At 35.4% G+C, this 22,766-nt stretch overlaps 1 protein-coding gene across 2 annotated transcripts in view; it reads left to right on the plus strand.

The window, feature by feature from the left end:
• Positions 1-22,766, plus strand: part of GPC6 (glypican 6) — a 1,076,178-nt gene that overhangs the window by 738,879 nt on the left and 314,533 nt on the right. For both annotated transcript variants that reach the window (XM_036893720.2, XM_036893721.2), the window contains exon 4: positions 14,302-14,467. In XM_036893720.2, the coding sequence (XP_036749615.2) occupies positions 14,302-14,467 (166 nt within the window). The remainder of the gene's footprint in view (positions 1-14,301; positions 14,468-22,766) is intronic.

Consider the following 22,766-nt stretch of genomic DNA (forward strand, 5'->3'; position numbering starts at 1 on the left):
TTTTAATGGTTAAAAGGGCATTTCTTTTCTCTCTATGTGCATCTAACATTTGGTAGAAGAAAAATTCAAGTACTATAGAATTAAAGTAACTTCTCAAAAAAAAAATCTATCAATAATACCACCCCCTCCCGAGCACCTATGTTGATTTTTATTGGCTTAGTTTATGTCTTTGGTCAATGTGAATTCCAAAATTTATAAATATGTTTTCTACTCTTTGGCCGATTGTAACATCATCCAATTTCTTGCTTCTCTGTTCCACTCTCCACATTGTAACAAGAATCATCATTCCAAAATGGCACAGTTTCACATCTCAGACACAGATACATACACAACCACCCTAAAGCTTTCAGTGACTTTGACCTTTGCTCACGCAGAAAATGGTGAGAATCTGTCTCTTTAGAACTCAGTCAAGCACAGAATTCAGGATGGAAATTGATATAATTGTCTGCACATTTTTTATTTTTGTCCTCCCTAAAATAATTTTGAAAAATTGTTAGCTATCTGAAATGTTTATTAGAAGTATAAATAATTGCAAAGAATGTAATTTCTGCCATATTATAAATATTGATAATTAAGATAAAGCATTACATCGCACTTTTAAAAATGTTCAATGAGTAAAATAAAAATCTAAATATCTCAGCAATATGTAATTCATTATTATCCATTTAAAAATAAATAAACAGATTTTTCTGTCACAGTTTTCTTTCTCCTGAACTTATATTTTCATTCTAATTCCCACAGAAACTTATGCTGATATGATACAAATTTATGTCTTGAAAAATTTAATAACAACCCTGTCATTTCATGTCAAATGCATATATGTAAAGTAAAATTAACTTTTTAAAAAGTTTCTAACCATGAGACTCTAACATTTTCTTCTGGACTGAGTTAACATTACAATTATTATTGGTACTAAATTGATCAAAATCACACAAATCTCTTATATTCTTTGATAATTAAAGTTTAAAAATGAAGTTTTGTTGCAAATTATTTCCTTAATGGAGTGGTAGGGTTGCTCTCCTCTCCCCCACCCCCACAACTGGTTCCTAAATCTTTGAATTAATTATTTCTTATATAAAATAGTTCCACATCAGCTCCACTCCTTTCTCTTGTTATGGATTATGTATTAAGAAACATTATTCAAATAAATGGTTAGCCAGGAATAAAAGAGTGTTGTTAAAGGAAAGTCACTCAATTCTTTGAATTTCTGCCAAGCTGTAGACCAAAAATAACATGGTAGCTATCTTCAAAACTTATTTTTAATAATCTAACAGCTGACAATTTGATCAGGACCTCTTTCAGTTTTGTTGAGAGCAAAAAATTAAAAACTATCTGCTTTGCAAAGAATCTGTTACCCTGGATATTAGAAAAATATGCGTATCTACATGGATAATCATATTTTGAATTGTTCCTAACATCCATGTCAATTTCTGGTCCTCATGTACTCATGTGGTACTGCCACATATCATACTCCATTTAGGGATGGGTGAGAAGGATGTCATTTTTCTGTGACCTGTGACGAGTAGACAGTGAAAGAGATGGCCTTGACAGTAGGCTCAGTCTTGCCAGATCTGTTTCAGGAAGGAATACGTGTAGAAGATGAAGATGTAGCAATGGATTCATGTGAATAAACCATCTCTTCTCAGGTTCTTCTCAGGAGGGCCTCATGCATCCTATTTAAGACCTAAAGATGGGAGACCAGAAACTGTATCTCTGTATCTAGAAACTGGATGGTGGTCTGAAATCTACCATCTTGGGTGGAGAATGAACGTGAGTCTCAGGAAGGCTGTCCTGAGAGTCATGTACGTCCAGCGAAGGGTGATGGGGGAGCAGGTACCTTTCCTCCAGTCTAGGGCTACGTGCCACTGACAGTGAGGTTTCAGCACCTGTTCCAGGCCTATTCATGACCAAAAACATGAGTTCATTTGACTTGGCTATTCTAGTTGTTGTTACATATTTTGATAGAAATTTTCAGAAGAAATAAAGCTCTGTAGATGATAGCCCTCTCAATTCATTTTCCCTGTAGCACCATAAATGGCATTTGAATCCTTTAAAATATCTTCATAGCCTGCTAAAAACGAACCACAACTGAAGGTCAAATAATCTATGCATATTTTAAGAGAAAAATGTGTTCTCTGTTAGTCAAACACATTATGCTAACATGATTCTTCTGATGAAATCTGGGGGGAACAATTTAAAAAGTGAATGCCAATGAAAATTTAGAAGGGAAATCTTAAAATTTCCTTCAAGAAGGACTTGGAAAGATTGTTTCTTTCTAAACGCAATAAGTACATTTAATACTCTTCTACTTTAGATGGAGATTAACATCAGGAAGCCAAGGATAATGAAAATGTGGACCAAAACATATTATAAAATCCAGTTTTTACCTGTACTTAAGTTTTTATCTATTAACAAAGTAGGATGCCTCCATTTCATTCAAATGGATATTTTTAAGTTGCAAAAGTTTAATACACTATCCTAAAAGGTAAACTTTATAATATGCAGCAAGTTTAGTTACCAATGGACTCTGCATACATTGGGAAGATAATTCTCCAGGCGTTAACACTTTGCATGGCAGTATGCAATAAGCTAATCAGTTTTGTTGTTAGAGTTTTCTATGTCTATAACATGTTAACTATGTAATATTAGTGTTTAAGTACTGTAAAATGCTTGAGAACATTCAGAAATCAGTAGTTTTATATAATTCTTTCTACATATAGGAATTCATGATGGGTGATATTCCTGGAATTTGCACTGTGGTTTAAAATAATTTGAGTCTAATAGGATTTTTCATAATAAAATAGTATTATAGAACACATACCCCTAATAAGGGCTCAGTGACTACAATGAATAAAATCATCATCATCTTAACCACCCACAAATTGTACTAAAGTTTTCAAAATGTATATAAAATCACCAATTCAGTAATCATTTACGTAAAATTTTATTTATTGGTAAACTAACATGATATGCAGTGAACTTCTTTAGAATACCTTTCTCTTTTACTAGAACCTGTCAAAAAAGACAGGTGCATCAGAGCCATGGAATTGGATGGACTTCTGTGGGGAAGAAATTGAGGAATGTTGGATGATATGTCTCAGAAAAACTTAGTCATTTCTCCTTACCTTCCATCATTCTTTTAAAGTGATCATTATAGGGTAATACTGCTTATTTTTCTATCAAATATGCTATAACTTACACATTCATTTCATTTTTCCAAGTAAACCTCTTTTGAGACTAAAGAATTAGCTTCCCATGTAAGCCTGCATTATTTGGGGGAGCGAGATTTTAAACTTCTTGACACAAGAAATTTAGAAGGATTATTTTTATATCATTCTTCTACAATTTCTCCCAAATACAGTTTGTGATGTTTTGCTTTTGTTGATCTATTCTCCTCTCCTTCTCCCATCCCCAGAATGCTTAGGAATACCTTAAGTACTGAAAAGCATGATATGTCCAGGAATCCTGTGTAGACTCTTATCAAGTTGTCCTTAAAAGATGTTTACTTAAAACAAAGAGAACAGAAACATTAAAACTGAATATGCAAACTTGCTGAATTCCCCATGCTCCTGATACCCAGTTTTGTTCTTCTCCTGTTCTACTGGAAGTTTCCTACGGTTAGCTTCCCAATGGCCTGTCTTAGGTGAGAACAGGTTCCTCACTAGCTCTGTGTTTCTGGTCATGTGAACCCCAGGCAGTTCTCACCTGCCCTTCCTCAGCTGTGGATCTTGCTCCCTGGGAACTTTGAAATCCACCATTCATTTTCATGATTGCACCTCCAGCAGTTTCAGCACATGGAGATGCTTGATAAATATTTATGGAATGAACTTAAGAATGAATGCATTCACAGCCTTCCATTCAGTTAATATTGGAAGAAGAGGGGTAAAAAAAAACTTTTTTGTCTTGAGGCAGTGTCATCTTTTTTTCATTCTCATGACCACCGTCCCAGGTTTTTTTTTTCTTTATTGTTCTATTTTTGAAGGATGGAGACATCAGTGGCTTCTCTTGGCAGCTGTCATCCCAGCCAGATTGCACAATGCCCATAGAAATTTCCAAGCAATGTTCTCTTCTTTGCTGATGACAGGGCATGGCTCAACTCTCAGCCAACTGACTATAGAGTGTGGCCAAACTAGTGCTGTGTAATTGCCCCTAAATAGATATTGCTATTGTTTCTTTTTTTCCTTCTTAGGACTCCTTCAGAAAAAGTCCATGCTGGCACTTGGTTGGATAAAGTGAAGCATGCCAATTTTCCATGGAAATAGACTGGTGCTTTGAGCCAGGAGAATTCTCATGGAAGGCTCATCAGGAATTAGAATGACTAACGTGAATCTCTGTGCTAACAGATACATTATCCATAAACTAGGTAACATCAGTGATACTGGAAGGAAGGCACACAGTTACTCATGGAGAGCTGTTGATAGATTGGTAAATGGTAAATGGATAGATGGATAGACAGATAGATATTAGCACAAGTCCATATCCATGTATCCATGTATTGTGCATCAAAAATTACCAAAACACGACAATATGGTGTTTGTGTTCCTTTGTGTATCAGGCATATTTTAATACTATTTACATCCCACCCTATGCAACTTCTTTATACTAGGCTCTTAACAGTTGTACATGTTCCTAAGAGAATGATTGATTTGGTTTTACATTCTTAAAAATGTCACATCTCCTTGTTTTAAAAGCAGATTGTGTATATTCCAAAGCAGATATATTATAAATATGTTTGTTCCACTGTACAGAGGCTCGAAATTCATAGCTTCTACCAAAGTGGATTCTCACATCAATGACTCATAGTAAAAGTCACCACTAAAATGTTTCTTCTAAAGGAGGTAATATTTAAGCTGTAATTTCTAACTGAGGAAGACAACTATTCCCTGATGAGACACTTAGGGATCTTGTTTGACATTCTGTGTTCACATTGTGAAAATTTACATTTGGGTAAAGTTCAGAATGTCAAGCAGACTGCCCAAATAAAAGGCAGTATCCCTAAGACCTCATGATGATAAAGAAGGTAAAATTAAAATGTTTTTCTTCTATTGGGTAAGCACTTAGAAAGCCCTCTAAAATATGTATTTTACTAAAGAAAGAGCTATTTCATTTTAATGGATGAAAAATATCCATTCATGCATGTGTGTCTAGTTCATTTAAGTGCTATTTGGAACTATTCCAAAGTGAATAATGACATACACTTACTAACTTCTATGGTATTCTTATTTATGTTTTAAGGAATAAAATGAAATATGGAACTGAATCTAAGTAACATCGAATTTGTGACATAATCTGACAAATACTAACAGGGCTGGCAAGAACTGACATAGATATTAACTCACCTTACTCCCTGTGTCCTGGTTTTGTTTTTAAGTGTTCTGCAGCAGAGATGTTACTTAAACTTGGCTCCAGAAATCTTGCAGTTATGGATATTAGGTATGCAAATTATGCCTAAGCCTTTTCTCCCAGACCCAGCAAGTTTACTCATCATTTCATGGCTTGCAAATGCTTCATAAGCCTCATGCTTTTCTGAGGAGGTTTTTAGTTAATAAGTAAATTACATTTAAAAAAAAGGTTGTATTTTTATCATGGTGGCGCTAAAAACATTCATCATCCATATAGGGAATATTTTTCCTTTGTGCTCTGGTTTGCAGTTCATAATTGCTTCCTGTCTTATCCTTATTCTCTCGCAATGGTACAAGATGGGAAGAAGATAGTTTTCAAGTGTACACATTTTAATCAACATTCAACCTGAATTGGAAGGCTTGGAGGTTTTTCCATCTGCATAGAAATTCATCTCTACCAAGGCACCAGTAAGCAACAATTGAACTAATAGGTGACTTTTTGAGAGAATGTGTTAGAATATCAGCCAGGTCATGCACATCAAATTACTTCTGGTGTCATGTAATCCAAGGTTAATATTACTTAAATAGTGTTTGCTTGTTTTTAATAAAATCACATGACTAAATAAACCCTCTGGTTAGTGGTAAAGAATTGTGTCTCTAGCCTGTAATCCCTTTAAAACTTACAAATATATTAAGTTTTATTTTTAACTTATAAAGAATTCATCTGTTAAAGGTTTTTCTATCTCTCTTTTCAAACAGCATTATTGAGATAAGATTTACATACCGTAAAGTTCACTCATTTAAAATGTAGATGTCACTGGTATTTAGTATATTTAGCTACAGTGTTGGGTGACCATTACTGTTTCCATGATCTAATTTTGAACATTTTCAATATACAGAAAGAGAATGTGTGTCTATTAGCAGTCCCTCTCCACCCCCAGCCCCTATTTCTTCCATGCCCTCCCCAGAGCCTCTGACTACTGCTAACCTACTTTCTGTTTCTAAGAATTTGCCTATTCTGGATATTATAAATAAAATAACACAGCACATGGTCTTCTATGACTGGCTTCAATTAAAAAGCCTACTGTTGTATCAGAGTTCATCCATGATACAGCATGTATCAGAATTCCATTCCTTTTAATTGCTGAATAATATTTCATTATATGGATATACCATGTTGTTTATCCATTCATCAGGTGATGGACATTTGGATTGTTTCCATGATGACTCTTATGAGTGATGCTTCTATGAATATTTATGTACAAGTTTTTGGGTGGTATCTATTTTCATTTCTCTTGAGTATATAACTAGGAGGAGAATTGCTGGGTCCTGTAGTTGTTCTGTGTTTCCAAAGTGGCTGCCATTGTACATTCCCTTCAAATATGTATAAAAGTTCCAATTTCTCCATCTCCACATCAACATTTGTTATTGTCTTTTTTATTATAGCCATCCTAGGGGTGTGAGTGATATCTCATTTTGACCTACATTCTCTAGTGTTGAGCATCTTTTCATGGGCTTGTTAGTTATTTACATATCTTCTTGTAGAAATGTCTGTTCAATGCCTTCACCTTTTGTTTATTGGGCTATTTGTATTTTTGTTGTTGAGTGGTAAGAGTTCTGTATATATATATATATATATATATATATATATATATATATATATATATATATATATTCTGGTAACTAGACCTTTATCAGATATAGACTTTGCAAATACTTTCTTCCATCTGTAGGCTGTCTTTTCACTTTCTTGATAATGTCCTTTGAAGTCCAATTTTTTTCTTTTGTTGTCTTATCTACAAATCTGTTGCCAAATCCAAGGTCATGAAAATTTACTCCATGTTTTTTCTTCCAAGATTTTTATAAATTTTGCTCATATTTAGGGCACTGATCCATTTTGAAAACTTTTTGTACTTGGTTGTGGTATATATCTTTTTAATAAACTATTGAGCTCAGTTTGATATTATTTTGCTAGGGATATTTTCATCTGCATTTATAAGGCACATTGGTCTCTAGTTATCTTTCCTTATTATGTCTTTGTCAGCCTTGGTATCAGATAATGCTGATCTCTTACAATAAGTTAGGAAATAGTCCCTCATCTTCTATTTTTGGAGAAATTTAGGGAAGATTTTTACTAATTCTTTCTTAAATGTTTGGTAGACTTCACTAATGAGGCCATCTGATCCAGGGTTTTTCTTTTTGGGGAGGCTTTTGAATACCAGTTCAATCTCTTTACTTGTTGTTATCATAGCTCCTATTTTTTTGATGACTTGGTATTGGTAGGTTGTGTGTTTCTAGGAGTTGTTCATTTCATCAAGGTTAGCTAATTTGTTGATATATGCATTACTTTCTAGGGCTATCATAACATATCACCACAAACTGAGGGATTTAAAACAACAGAAATATATTCTCACAGTTCAGTAGACTAGAAGTCTGATACCAAGGTGTCAGCAAATAGAGTCTTTCTACAAGCTCAGAAAGAAAAACTATCCCATGCTTCTCTCAGAACTTTTGGGAGAAGGAAGGTCTCAGATCAATAACTAATTTTATACCTTAAGTAACAAGGAAAAGAACAAACTAAAACCAGAGTTTGTTTCTCCACTCTAATCCTTATCATTTTCTTCCTTTGCTATCTTTGCTTTGGTATGCTCTTCTTTTTCTAGCTCCTTAAGGTATAACATTAGGTTATTCATATGAGATACTCTCTTATAATATGGGCATTTATAACTATATGTTTTTATACTGTGTATTTTCACTTTTATGCCTCTAAATATTTTTTAATTACCCTAGTGGTTTCTTCATTAACCTATTGGTTGTATGAGTGTGTAGTACAATTTCCACATACCTATGAATTTTCCAGGTTTCCTTCTGATATTGTTATCTAGCTTCATTCTACTAGAGTCAGAGAAGATTGCAACCTTTTTAAATTTCTTGAGACTTGAAATTTAGCAATGCCTTTTTACTGAAACTTAGCAATCCCTTTCATTATTAAGCACTCTCCTAGTTACTGTGTTGTTCGATATTATTATATTTCAAAATTCCAAGAAAGTTGATTCTATCATTTTTTTGCTTATTTAATGGTTGTTTCAATGGAAAGACCAATTCTCAGTAGTCCCTACTCAACTATTTCTGTGATGTCACCCATTTTCCATGCTTATCTTACAGATATCTTTTATATGACTTCCTTCAAAAGCCTTCCCTGTCAAACTCTGCTTCTCAGTTGTGAGTTCAATGCCCTTTAATGGGTTTCCTTTACACTGCACTTCCCCAAGTTAAATAATATTTTTATGAATGTATCGTGAGAATCCCAACACTGGTATAAAGTCTCTTTATTCATCCCCATAAATACTGGATAAATGAATTCATGAGTGAACAGAGAAGAAACACATTTAAGTTCTCTTGAACTTACTACAAAGTCTGTTTATAGTTACTAATTACTAAATAATTGTAATTAAAATTGCTTAACAAGAAAACTACTTTGAATGTAATTTAATCATTATTGGGGCTTCAAAAGACACTTCAGAATCTCATGATGTATTAAGAAAAGTAGAAACATTTCATTGTTTAATACAAATGTACATTAGAAACTGTTGAGGATGGTATCAATTCTTGCTCAAAAACACATTTTGAATTTATTCTAGTTAATATTTCACTTACATTATCTTGTTTGTCTTTTGGGAGAAGACAGATATGTTTATTTGATAATTTTGACTATACAACTTCTGCAAAAGGCAGCATGTGCTAAGTATATGTTAATTGTGTATTATTACACATTCACAACTTTCCCATGTTTTCTTGCTTTTTAAAAATATTTTAACATACAGTCTTGTTTTACATTGGCTACTATTAGGAAATGCTAATGTGAGCATCAGTGCATGAATGTTGGTCCAGATACAAAATCTTAAGTATTTTAAAGACCTGAAATGAATTGCTGTTATGCAGCTAAGAGTATGCAGTACCTCAAGCTGCATTTAGAAAATGTAAGAAATACTTTCTATAACATCCTGACATGCATGGTTAGTCAGGTAGATAAATCTTAGTCCTCTCTCTCAGTGCAGCTTTAGTAAGGGTTCTTTTTTTATTTCCCTCTCATGTTTCAATGTATCTTGCTTTAATCTTTAAAAAAAAGTAACGAACAAAAACAAAAAAAAAATCACAAAGTTACAAACTAAGAGCTCAATTTTTGTTATTTTATTTATTTTTCAGTTATTTTAAAAGGAACTTTAGTTATAAATTTTTATTATTCCTCAAATATAGTCAATTTTAATATCAACTGCCAAATGATTATTTACAAGTCATTCATTATAGACAAACAGCATCAGAAGAACATAGTAGAAGGACTAAATCTAAGATACAAGATTGCAAATTGAAGTCTTGGTTTCTCACAAGCTTGTGTCTGTCTTCCCAGGAATAGGATAATGGAGTAAGAACCATTGACTATTTCGTTTTTCCCCCTAAACTGTGAATTCTTGACAAAGGATTGCTAGTAGTGAAGGGCATATGTAAAGTTACATGAGAGCACAAATAAGTACAAAAAATAATGTTTTCATCAACTTATTCTTTTCTTTTTCACATAAAAAACACTGTTTTACTTGTACCAAGTGGGTGCCATTTTTATAAACATCCCGACTTAGTCTTTTACCTAAATTTGTTTACCAGTCTACTTCGCATATCTAGGAAGTGACAGCTGCATTTTTCAGAAATAATAAGTCCACATCACCAACTAAGAGAAGTCAACATTTTGTTTCTCAAAATGGATTTTTTTCTTGATTTTTGCTAATGACCACAATTTTCTTCAGTAGGATTTTTTTCCAATAGTCCACAAAATTTATAAATTAGTGGCTTTATGTATTTGAGATGATACTCTATTCTAAATTTTAAATGTGAGTTTTTAGAACTCCTTTATTTTGGTTTTGCTAAATATTCAGATTTGTCTACTATTTCAGGATTTTTTTTTAATGTTGCATATTTTTCCAGAGACCAGTTGGTAAATGATTTTGGATCTGGTGCTTATTAGAACCCACTGAGGCCAGAGTACTGGCTGGTATGGGTATAGACTGGAAGAAACACACCATTAATTGAAAAGTAGATAATACACCTTTTAGAATGACCAAAATAAGAAGTAGTGGTCATCCCAAATGCTGACAAGGATGTGGGGAAAACTGGATCTCTCACACATTGCTGTTGAAAATGTAAAATGCTACAACAGTCTGGGAACTAGTTTGACTATTTCTTGATATAACATTTTCTTCCAAACCAAACATACACTAATCAATTGACCCATCAGTTGTTCTCTTGAGAATTTATCCCAGAGAAATGAAAATTTATGTCCATGCAGAACCCCATACTTGAATGCTCACAGAAACATTATTTCTAGTGCCTGTTCCTAATAGCAAACTAATGGAAACAACCCAAATGTCCTTCTGTAACTGAAGAATTGAACAATTTTGTTATAGTCAAACAAAGAAATACTACTCAGCAATAAAAAGGAGTGAACTCTTAATACCTGCAACAACTTGAGGGGACCTCATGGGCATTATGTTCAGTTAAAAAAAAAAAGTGAGGCTCAAAAGTTTACATATTATACACTTCCATCTATATAACATTCTTGAAATGATAAAATGATAGAGATGAAAAAAAGATTAGTGGCAATAGAGTGCCAGGGACAAGAGCAAGGGGTAGAGTGGGGGTAGCACAGGGGGGTTCTTTCATGGTGAAAGAGTTTTTATGTTGATTGTGGTATTGTTACAGAAACCTGCACATGGGATAAACTAAATGGTGTGTATGTGCACACACACCATACCCACATGAATGCCATTTGAAAAAAATCATAAACATGGAAAAAGGTCTGTAGACTAGTTAGCACCAATGTACTGACGTCAATTTCCTCATTTTGATGTTGTAACCACAGCTATTTGAAATGTTGCCATTGACGGAAGGCCAGTGGAGTTACCTGGGACTCTACTAATTTTGCAACTCTTTTTGAGTGTGCACTGATTTCAAAATAAAAAAAACTAATGGCTATAGCACAGTTATAAAGCACTATTAAACACTGAAAAACAGAAATATCCCTTCACACAATTGGCATTTAAAACAACCTTTTCAGAGGTTTACTTCTAAAAGTCTTCAGATTGAAATCATGTTTTTTTTTATTTTTAATACAAGCATTCACTTATATCAATTCAAAAAATATGGTCTGTGAACATGAAAGCTTCAACTTTGATCCTCCACTCTCCATTTTATTCTTTTTCAAATGCCCTTTATTTGACCAGGGAAGATGTCATTTCCAAAAGTACTGAGAGAGCCCCATTTAACTTGAACAACATTGTTCTTTTAGGTTATTAAGGCTGCTCAATTTTCTGTGTTGGTTGCTACCCTGAGTTGGAGACTGTTGTGAAATGTCAGACTGAGAAAACTGTATTGGTTCCAACATACACACACACGCACACACACATGCACGCACACACACATGCACGCACACACACACATGCATGCACACACCAAAGCTTTGAAATTAATGTAATCGATAACCTTTGAAAACAAAGTTAAGAAGCAACAAGTGAATCTTAAGATGTATAAAACTATCTTGTTTCTTTTTTTCTTTTGAGTATCAAAGTGGCCAAGAAACTGTACATCACAATAGAGGGTTCAACTCAAAACGCATGCATCAAGTGCCTACATCATAGTCATAATACCTTTTACTGATGTGCATGTTTTGCCCAGTGGTGCAGATATAATGATGCAAAGCAGTCCACACAGTCAAAGAGATCTCAAATTTGCACCCCCCCTACTGGGAAATGCTCCAGGTTTTATACTGGCACACAGAGTGAAAAGAGGCAAAGCGACATATAATACCAAGGTGTGAAAGCCCAAAATCCAAGAGTCAGAGGAAGAAATTGCTTAGCCAGTGTAAGTAAGAATAGGGAGGTCTCTAGAAAAAGCCTAGGGTCAGGCAAGAAATCACAAGGCTATGGAAAACAAACTACTGTGGACACAGTATGTAGCACTGAAACCATGCCAAATAAGTAAAATGTATAAAAATTTGGAATTTTATTTTAATTTTGTATGGAGAATGCAGAATTAATGTCTTTATTTGTTTTAATGGGATACATGTGGATAAGATATTTTCAAGGCAGTGTTGTTTAGTGGTGGATAAAATTTGGCATTTTCAACAAAATAGGCTCTCAGGAGAAGATGAAAGGATGGCGCTAACGTGAGTTCCAAAGAAGAGTCAGAATCCTCACTTCGGTTTTCTTTTTTTGTGTTTGTTTTGTTGTTGGAAAATTAGTTTTAGAATTAGTGTATTCTAAACCACTCTCTGAATATCTGTATAGAGAAAGACCAAGTATATTTTATTTTACCTTTTCGATTTAGAGTACTTAATGCCCTAACCTCCTATTGTTGATCATGTTAATTCTATTTTTTCAAAGCCAACATTAAACTACCAAGAAAGTAAAAATCGAAATGATATTACTTTGAAATGCATAAAAATAAAGTGAATTAATAGATGAGTAGAAGGATGGAAAGATGTGTGTAAAAGCAAATGTAAGAAAAGTGTTGAAAGTAGAATCTTGGAGTGTGGTCATGGGGAGGTATTATAAAAATCATCCAAGCTTTTTGTAGGTTTGAAAATCTTCATAAAATTTTGGAAAGAAAATGCAAAAAAAAAAAAATCAAAAGAACAACCAGAAATTTCAGAGCCTAAATAAAGAGCTTCATTCTTTGAGATTAGGGACTTTGTCAAGATACAGCATAAAATTAAGAAAATATTACAAAAACCAAAGCTTTACATTAAAAACCTCAACTATGGTTTCTAGGTAAAGGATAAAATGATACATCAGCTATAGTAGTTCAAAGTATCCATTTATTTGGAAATACCTTTATTACCCACGTTTACATTTGATGTTATGCTTTCCCTGAATCTCAATGTACTTGACATGTAAATGCAACCTGCAGGTCCTGGCTGTCTGATATGACTAAAACTGTCCAAGAGGCCCAAATGATACAGGTTTAGCTTGTTCTCAGAACTAGAACACAGCAACAGCAATATATAGTTCCTTGATTAAAACACCAAAATTACATGGAACCAAGTCAATTTAACGTGTATGCATCTAGTCTTGAAAAAGAGTTTTCTGTGTCTTTTTTCTGTAGTTGGTGCATACTGTTTAAATGTGCTTTCCCTTGAAGTCAAATTAGAACTTTCAGTGAGTCTAAGACCTATGGGTTTAGAATTGATTAAGTTAGCCACACCACTGCTTTCTTATTCAATGCAAATTCACATTGATCGATTATTAGCTCCTCTGAATTACTGCATGGATTTGTCCTCACATGCAACACAGGGTCCATTTTCCACAAAGTTCTCAGAATTGCAAACCTGTAGATGCCTGAAGGTGTGGCCTTCTGAGTTCCATTGCTTCTAAGCAGGCCTGTATTTCAGGAATCCCAAACAAACTGATATTGATCCTTTTTTAAAAAGTCATGTCCGAAAGAAGAATATCTGCCAACCTCCTTTAGCAAGGGTCAAATAACCAGTCGGAAAGTTTTCTAAAGGTGTCACATTAAACTTTAATAATACCGACATGTTTATGGGGCTCTTCACTTTACACATTGCTTTCCTATGCATTATCTCATTTCATGTTCTGTTGAAATGAAAGTGTTTTAAGGCTGCATCACAATGACATGGATTTCCAAATGTTGATGGGGACATTCCAAGAAAATTGATAATTTCTGTTTCAAACAGAAGTATTTGGCCAGAATGGAGGGGCTTCAAGATGAAGTGTTACAAAAGCCTTAAAACTCTCGGCGTTTCTTTAGTCCTCTGTTCCATTGCTGCAGTTCATCCGAGTCGTTTCATCTTTGTTTTGAGGGTTTTTTTAAGGAGAAAATGAGTCACTTCTTTTTCTCTCTGCCTTCCGTCCTCTCATTTCTGATTTCCTTGCTGTTTCTGATATGTCTGCAGGTCAGCCCGACCCCGGGGTGCATCCGCGCTCTCATGAAGATGCTCTACTGCCCGTACTGCCGAGGCCTCCCCAGCGTGAGACCTTGTAGCAACTACTGTCTCAACGTCATGAAGGGCTGCCTGGCAAACCAGGCGGATCTGGACACGGAGTGGAATCTGTTCATAGGTAAGAAGCCTTTCCGCGGATCCGTGACATAGGTAACCCCGATGTACCCATCAGACAGGTGCGGGAGCAAGTGTTAATGGTGCCTGAGGGGCAGGTTTGAGGTTGTGATGACACGTAGAGATTAAGAGGACTCTTTTTTTTTTAAGAACAGCTTTTAGCAAATTACAAACATTATTTTGCATTTTTCTCATTTTTGTTTTAAAATCCTAAAAAAATTAGACTTCCTTGCCTCTTGTGAAGGAGAGTCCCATTAAAGAGTGTACACGCTGGCTGTTCTCAATCAGCTGAGCTCTCTGACGAAGATAAAAGTCATCTTACTGCATTTCTGTGAGCTCCTAGGAGAAGGGACAGGTAGAAAAAAATGTTAAAAAAGCAATTCACGGTACTACTCCTTCTTAGTATTATGTCTGCCTGGTCACAGATATCAGTAAACAGCGCCTTCCTTAAACATCTATGGTGAAAATAGCTCAATATTTTTGCTAAAATATGCACGCTGCCTTCCTCATTCTGTGAAGAATGCTCCAAGCACACACACATGCGACGGCCTTCCAGTCTTGAGGAGGCAGGGGGTAAGAAGGAGGGAGGGAGGGTCTGTGAATCATGGCTCTGCTCTTGAGTTGTAGAAATCACTCAGGGAGCTGCAGTGCCAAAAGATATTTCCCAAATAACTATCCAAGGATAAAAGGACACATTTTATAGGCAGGCTGCTCCCAGGAAAATACACAGGCCTTGAAAGAGTAAATGTGTTTTCTTCCCCTCTGTCAAAGGGCCTTCAAATAAAAGTGTTTTCCATTGCATTTACTGCAATTGCACAGTGACAAGCAGAGTGGTACAAATAACAGTGGCGTTCGTCAGGCTCAGAGGGCCCTCATCACTTATGCAAACCTCTAAACCAAAATGCACAAGTGAAGTCCCCTAACATCGAAGATTTGGGTATGATAGGAAAAAGATCTAATACATATTGGAATGCAGAGAAACCTAAGCCCACTGTGCAAAGATGTGCTTAGGTCATAGGCATTCAGCTTTGGCAATGAAGCCCGTTGGCTAATGTACTGTTATGCTTAGGAGGGCCAGAGAAAATGGTTTTGAAGTTTTAAAAAAAGATTTCAGAGTGGGGAGATTCAAATGGAAGTCACCTAACAGAAATCTGAGAAATCATTTCAGAGAGAATAAATTGAAATGCTGCTCTTTCTCCCCTCATGTGGGAGTACAAAATCTGTTTGCACAATCTTGACTTGAAAAACGTGAGTTTTTAAAAAGTGAAATCATTAAGTTACCCTTCTCTCTCAAAAATGATATGATTCTTTGCTAAGATTTTTGTTCTTTGCTACGATTTTGAAAGGGGTATGAATAAAAAAAATTAGGAAGGAAAAAAACTTGACCTTCTAAAATATAAATTTAGATTAATGCCAGCAAAGACACCCTACCCAAATAATGCTAACTAAAAAGTATTCTCATCAAATCTTAAAAGATTTGCATATCTAAAAACCAGATTAAACCTCGTAGCATCACTTTTGAGTCATGTAGATTATTCATACTTTTTGGTTGAAACTGCCCTATTTCATAGCATAAATTGTCTCTGGTCAGCCTGCAACTTATTGATGGAAGTGGGCATGTGGATTTTGTTACTTGGAGCAGGACATGATTAAGAATGAGAATATAGGCTTTTTAACTTGTGAAAGCAACACTGGCTTCTTGACTGGTCTTTTTCCTCAGTGCTGATTGGCTGTTTTAACATAAGACAAATCTTTATCCTTTTAATCATTTGGGTTTCCTGGATCCCAGTTTGATGTGAAATTGAATGTGTGAAAAACCACTTGATATAAAAACTAAAATTTGAACCCACCATGCGTTGGATGTACTTTAATGTAAGAGGAACTTGGTGGTTAGTCCTTCATTACTGTATCTCATATTTTTTATTGGTTCTAGAGATCTCTGAGACGTTTTCTTTCTTCTGGTTTTGCTATGGCACTGAGAATTGACCCCCAACAGAGACTGAAGGAGCAAAGTGTGTCCTTGCTAATACTCCTCCTGATGTAGTTGTAGTTCACAAATTTATTATATATATTTCTTAAGTGTGCCAACTCTGTCTTCCAAATGTATTCATCCATGATGATGGTATTGCAGAGTGTTTATGAATGCAGAAGCAAATCAGTAATCCAACAAAAATAACATATAATAGCCCTCTCTCTGCTTAGCGCCTGCAGCCTATCACTCTGGGGCTTCAACCATCTTTTCATCAAGCTCTTGGTTCCTGTTGCCGTCAGTGGTGTGTGCCATCGCTTTCTTCTACATTAACATCCCAGTTCATACATTTTGGGGGGTTGTCTTTTATTATGTGTTCACCTAAAATATGTTGATTGCATGCAATCAGCCATCAATAAACACAAGAATTGAATTGGTAGCACATTCTCACGATTCTTTACAATGCCATGAATTAATTAAAAGTGACTTGAAGCTATTTAGAATTCTGTTGGTGTCTGGATCATGTCAAAAGAAAGGCAATTCACTGACAAAATGAAATGTTTTAAGTGTTCAAGTAAAAACCCCAGTGGTATTCCATTCACTTATGAAGTTCTGTAGTTTGGTTTTTTTTTTTTGAATCCTGAAAAAGAAATCTGGAGTCTATTTGGGATGCATTTTCGTAGTTCTCCTTGAGGAAGTTAAACTCCGTGCCCTGCACAGAGACAGAACTCAAAAAATTCTTATCAATTAACTATTGTAGGAAAAAGGAAGAACTCTTCACCTTTTACTTATAGACCTTTTTTTTCTTTTTTAAACTTGCTGACAGCTTTGAAGAAGCTGCTGCTAGACCCATTTTAGTGTACTTGAAAGTCACAGTTCACCTCTGCCAGGAATTCTCGGCTGCTTTCTAGGAGCACATGGGATTCCCCCAGGACAAAGCACAGCCCAGCTTCAGTTTGAATTTCAGCTTGCTGAACAGATAGGTGTATCACGCTGCACCCCTGAGCTAATCAGGGCCTGAAGCAACACAAAACTGATTCTAGGTCTTTTCTCACTACTGGAAACATGGGGTAAGAGAAGGATATAATTTGAGGTTTTGACAGCCACTGCTTAGGGCTTACCCCAGGCATTGCTGTTTATTCATACACAGTGTATTCCAGCCTGACTTCTGAATGTTGTATAAATTCAAAAGGGTTTCTTGAAAAATGTTCACATAAATTAAAATTTCCTAGAGGAAAACTGTGGATAGAACTCGTTGTTTCTATAACGTCCCATGGTTATCGGGGTGTTTGAGTGTTTGTCATTGACACCAACGCTCCATGGATAAGAACCATTCGATTTGACAAGGGATCATGTTGCAGATTCCACCTCACTCATCAGCACAAAGCTCAGGCTGAAATTACATGTATATGTAGACATAATAAATCTTGAATCTACTTTAAAATCTAGCATGTGTGGGATAGCCTCCTCCAAACATCTGGTGCCTTCTATGACTTTCTAGTTGGTGAGAACCTGAGATAGAAAAAAAAAAGTGGGGTGGGGGGCCCTGCTGGTGTGGGAGGCAAATGTCGGTGAGACCAAAGGCAGGGGTTCCATTCCGTCCTGCAAAATGTTTTATCACTAAAATGTCATAAGATGCTCACTACTGTGAATATAAGACAAAATTGTCTACAGTTCCACAGAAGTGAGAACTGAAGATGTTTTTGTCCCCATGTCATAGCCTAATTTTTTTAGGCTATCCAAGTTAGTACGACCCTACTCATCTTAGCATATTCATTCAACTCACAGTATTGGGTAAGCTAAACACAAACATAACATTTTCTGCAGGAATTTAATGTAGTTTAGTTAGTTATGATCAACTGAGGTAAAGGTAAGAAATAGAAGCACAGGCTGTTAAGTGATACTTGGCACAGGTGGACTTTACCTAGTCTGGGGCATCAGGATAGCCCTACCTTGATAATATAGAATGTAATATCAAGTAAGACTCTATTGAATTAGCATTGTCAAAATAATTGATGTTGAATAGCAGTAACATACATAATTGTTACAATATAGGGCCCAAAATATTTTGCAAGTTCCCATCACAATTATAATAGGTCTAGCATGATCTGTCAGTGATTCTTAAATTCGTACTTGTTTTCTTTGCTAAATGTTTTATGATTGAGTCTCACCACCACCACTGCCACTGATTTGAACAGATAAGGTATGGAGAATTGGTATAAATTTTTATCAAGAAAAGGTTGCATTCCCTGATCTATAGATGCCTTCCAATGGAGGGGGAGAAAGAAAAGCAACAGAGTAGCTTATATTTTAAATTTAGGCCTTGAACACTCATAGACCAAACAAGCCATAGTACTAAACTTTCTGGGATTCCTTCCTCCTAGCCAATTACCAAGTCAAAGACACAGCTCAAAGACAGATGCTGGCCTGAGATTATCAAACATAAGGCCCAAGGTAGGCACTAAATTCATGCCAGGCCCAGAGACCCTGCAGTGGGTGCTCTCATTCATCCTTTCATTTATTCATTCATCCAACACATGTTTACTGAGTGGCTAGTGTGGACCTTGCTCTAGTCTAAGCATAGACACACAGCAGATAGCACTCTGCCCACTAAGGCCAGGGCTCAATGTATGTTCTTTGAGTGGAATAAATGGAAACAACTAGACAGAAATGGGAGAAAATGCACTAAGAGGTTCTATTTTACTTTGTAAGTCTACACTTTTAATGGAAGTATGACTAATTCAGTAATTTAAAAAGCACATATCCCTGTTGTTAATGGACTCTATAAGTGCAGGGATGGCAGAAACAAATCAGATAATGAACCTGGTTCTTTCACTGTGACAGCTGCTATCAAGTCGTAAATTAGTGCCAGCCACAAGGAAGCTGAGTTAGGTCGGTCAAATGACTAGTGTCATGTAATAAATGGCTACTTTGGTGAACAAATAACTTTTCTTAGGATCTGCAAGAGTTGTTTATCCTCAAGGTATTTAGTGTAGTCACAACTTTGTGTCTGGGGGTGAATGTTGCTAGATAAACCATTTCCGTTTCTAATAAATAAAGTTGGGTTCTCTTTTTATAAAGGGCACAGAACTGTGTGATGTTACATTTCAGAAGGATACAAAATGAACACAAGGAACTATTTCCAGGATTGTATAAATTACTCCTCTTTCAAAGATGTTCTTAAGCATGAAATTCTATAATACAAATCTGATAAGAATTTTTTAGTTACAAAGAATTCCATAGTAAATATGAGTTGACTCCGGTTGATATATGCTGAAATGCCATGTTTCAAAAACCTCTAGACCCTAAACATAGAAAATTATTTCCTTTCAACCAAAGAAAAAGAAAAATTGAAGAATTGCTTTGAGCAGCAAACTTTCATGTTTCCTTCATCTCCATTTTGTGTAAGACAAGTCCAGATAATTCAGTATTAAACATATACAGTCCAGAAACATAATTCTTAGATTGAGGAACAACAGCCAAGCAATTATTGTAGAAACTGATGTCACTGGTAACTACAGAATTCACTTTTGCCCTTGTGCATTCCTAAAAGCACAAAGAAAGATTTTTTAAAAAAACAAAACACTTTATTTTCCATCAGTTGAAATCTAACCCCACCCAACCCCCTGCCTTCCTTATGTAGTCATTGAATACATATTTTTCATTTCCCGTGGACATTTATCACATGCTGTTTTCTCTGGGTAATGCTGGCAGAATGCAGAGCAGTACTAACTACTCACTGAGAAAAAAAAAAGAGAGAGAGAGGAAGAAAACAGTTGGCTGGTTCCCAGGAGCCTTTCATAAGCTGCATTTGTTACCAATTTCCTACATTTAGGAAATGGTTTACTTGTGAACGCTGCATATATGGAAGTATTTCTAAGTGGTACAATAGGGTTAAAGCCTTAAGGGTGGCATAATGTCTGAGGCTGTTTAGTAAGCGCACAGGCCGGCATTCTTAAAGTCTGAACACTTACTAATGCTCATCTTGAGGCAACCACGCAAGGGATTCATAGGAATGCAATCTTTATTCTAAGTCCAGCAGATTTTCCCATGGATCAAAGCAGGCAAAGTACATCAATCCGAAAATTACCTGCTGCAATAGACAAGCAGTCATTCTAAGATCTGTGTGTTATTTCCTCGGTCCCCAATGCCAGTATATCCACCTAGTCCAGTTCCCACATACACAACGTCTAACAACTTACAATTGTAGTCATTCCATTCTCTATTTACTGATGACTACAAATATGATATTTTAAACTAAATTTTCAAGTTGGCATTAATGGTACAATAAATAAAACACCAACCAATGTCCTGTAATGATGCATACCTATATTTGCAAGCGTAAGGTTCTTTAGGATACAAGTTCAATTTATAATAGGAAGTTTACTGAAATACCTCTCATGCCTTATCTAGCTCTCCACTTTCCATGGGAACAAGCAACCGAAGAATCTAGTTTACCAGGAGAAATGATTCTAGGGGCTAGAGAGTGGCCTTTGTCTTTCCATTGGAATTTTGTGTTTTGCTTTTATTTACATTTCAATTTCAGCATTTGCTACAGACAAATTGTTTAATTTGATTTTATCAAAATGTACTTGTTTTTAATAATTGGCATCTGATTGTGATACATGTGATTGTTTTCACTGTCGTGCTTTCATGTCTGAGCTATAATAGATGTCTATCCCTTGACATGCTAAGAGAAAATATTTGGTGACTCTTTAGAATAGAATTAAATAGATCCAGAAGGCCCAGAAACACAGGAGAAAGTCAAATGCTATTAGCCCAGTGACATTCTTAGCAATTCCAGTTTCAGGAGGTAAGAGGAATAGGAGGTAGAAGAAATCATTGTATTGTAAAAACTGGAAAATAAGAAATATAAATAGACCTAAGTAAGTGGATTGCTAAGGAAAACATTAAGCCACATGTTATTCACACAAATAGAAAACTCATAACAAGTCCCAGGGCCATCATAACCAAAAAGTCCTTCATGCAATGACCGATTTAATAGAATGAAGAGGGGGTGACTCCTGAGGCATTTAGATCACTGTAAACGTCCTGATTAGCAGTGAAAGTGGAAATATTTTAACCCCAATAATAAATCCATGTGCACTGTTGCAACACTTTATTAAAATATCTTAATGATATTAATGTTAGTGAGGATACTTAGATTTATTTTCCCATATATACATTTATATTTATGTATATGTATAATTAAGTCTACAGATAGACATATAGATATATCTTCTAGTTGCTCTAAAAGCTCCTTTAATTCATGATTGCCTCAAGAGTAGAACTGCTGATCATGTCATTATGTTTGAGTCATTTTTGAAATTAGCTCTAATTTGCCTCAAGCTTGTTTCTTTAACAATTGTAAAAGAGACTTAGAATCTTATTCTCTTCATCTTGTTGTCTCTTTGCCTTGTTTCTTATAAGCAACCCTCCCAGGAGCCAGAGGTGGAAGCCAAGTTAGAAGAAACTGCCCCATGAGTTATTCTGATGGTTAAAGGCATATTTTCATTGGTTACTCTGATAGGGAAATGGGTATTAAAGTCCTTGGGAGTAATTTAAACTTTGAGAACCTTCATGGTATATGAAAACTTTGAGCTTATACTCATTTGAAAATACTGTGCCTACAGATGCTTTGTAAGATAGCCAGGAGAGAATTTAAACTAAAATAGAGCATGAAATATTCCTTGTCCTTCAAATCACTGCTTACATATAAATCCCACATAAAAGAGATATATGCTTGATTTTTTTTTGCATGGATTTAAACAATTTGCTATGCTAAGAATTTCCTTTATTATAACTCTGAAGAAGTGAAAATTACAAAGTGAAATGAGAAGTACATTGTTGGATATATGACATTACCCAAAGAAGGGACACCTATAGCACCACACCTTTTTTTTAGGGATCTTCGAAAGATAACACTGATCAATTAAATGTCAAAAAAGCCAGTTATTCACCACTAAAATCTCAACACTCAGGAAATTCGTTGATTAAATCAAGGCCTAAGAATAATACTGGGTAAGATGAATGAGTTAGTAGATAAGAAAGAGTTTTGGAAGTAATAATGACCACCCCTTTGATGCCATAGCTAATGTAGCTTTCACATGGGTTGGATCAGAAAGTGACCCCATTCTATATCGGTCCTATGTCTATCTTTTGAGTAGTTTCACACTAGCTTAAGTCAGTTCTCCCAGAGAAAGGAGAACCGCTGATCTACAAGAGAGTTCATTGACTTTAAGAGGAAAGTGTTCTCAAAATCCACAGCAATCATCTGCTGAAGGCCACTTGGAGCCTTTGCTGTTTTCACTTGAGCATGTGTCTTCTGGTTTTC

Source organism: Manis pentadactyla, chromosome 17 (assembly GCF_030020395.1).
Source record: "Manis pentadactyla isolate mManPen7 chromosome 17, mManPen7.hap1, whole genome shotgun sequence".
Classification (NCBI taxonomy): domain Eukaryota; kingdom Metazoa; phylum Chordata; class Mammalia; order Pholidota; family Manidae; genus Manis; species Manis pentadactyla.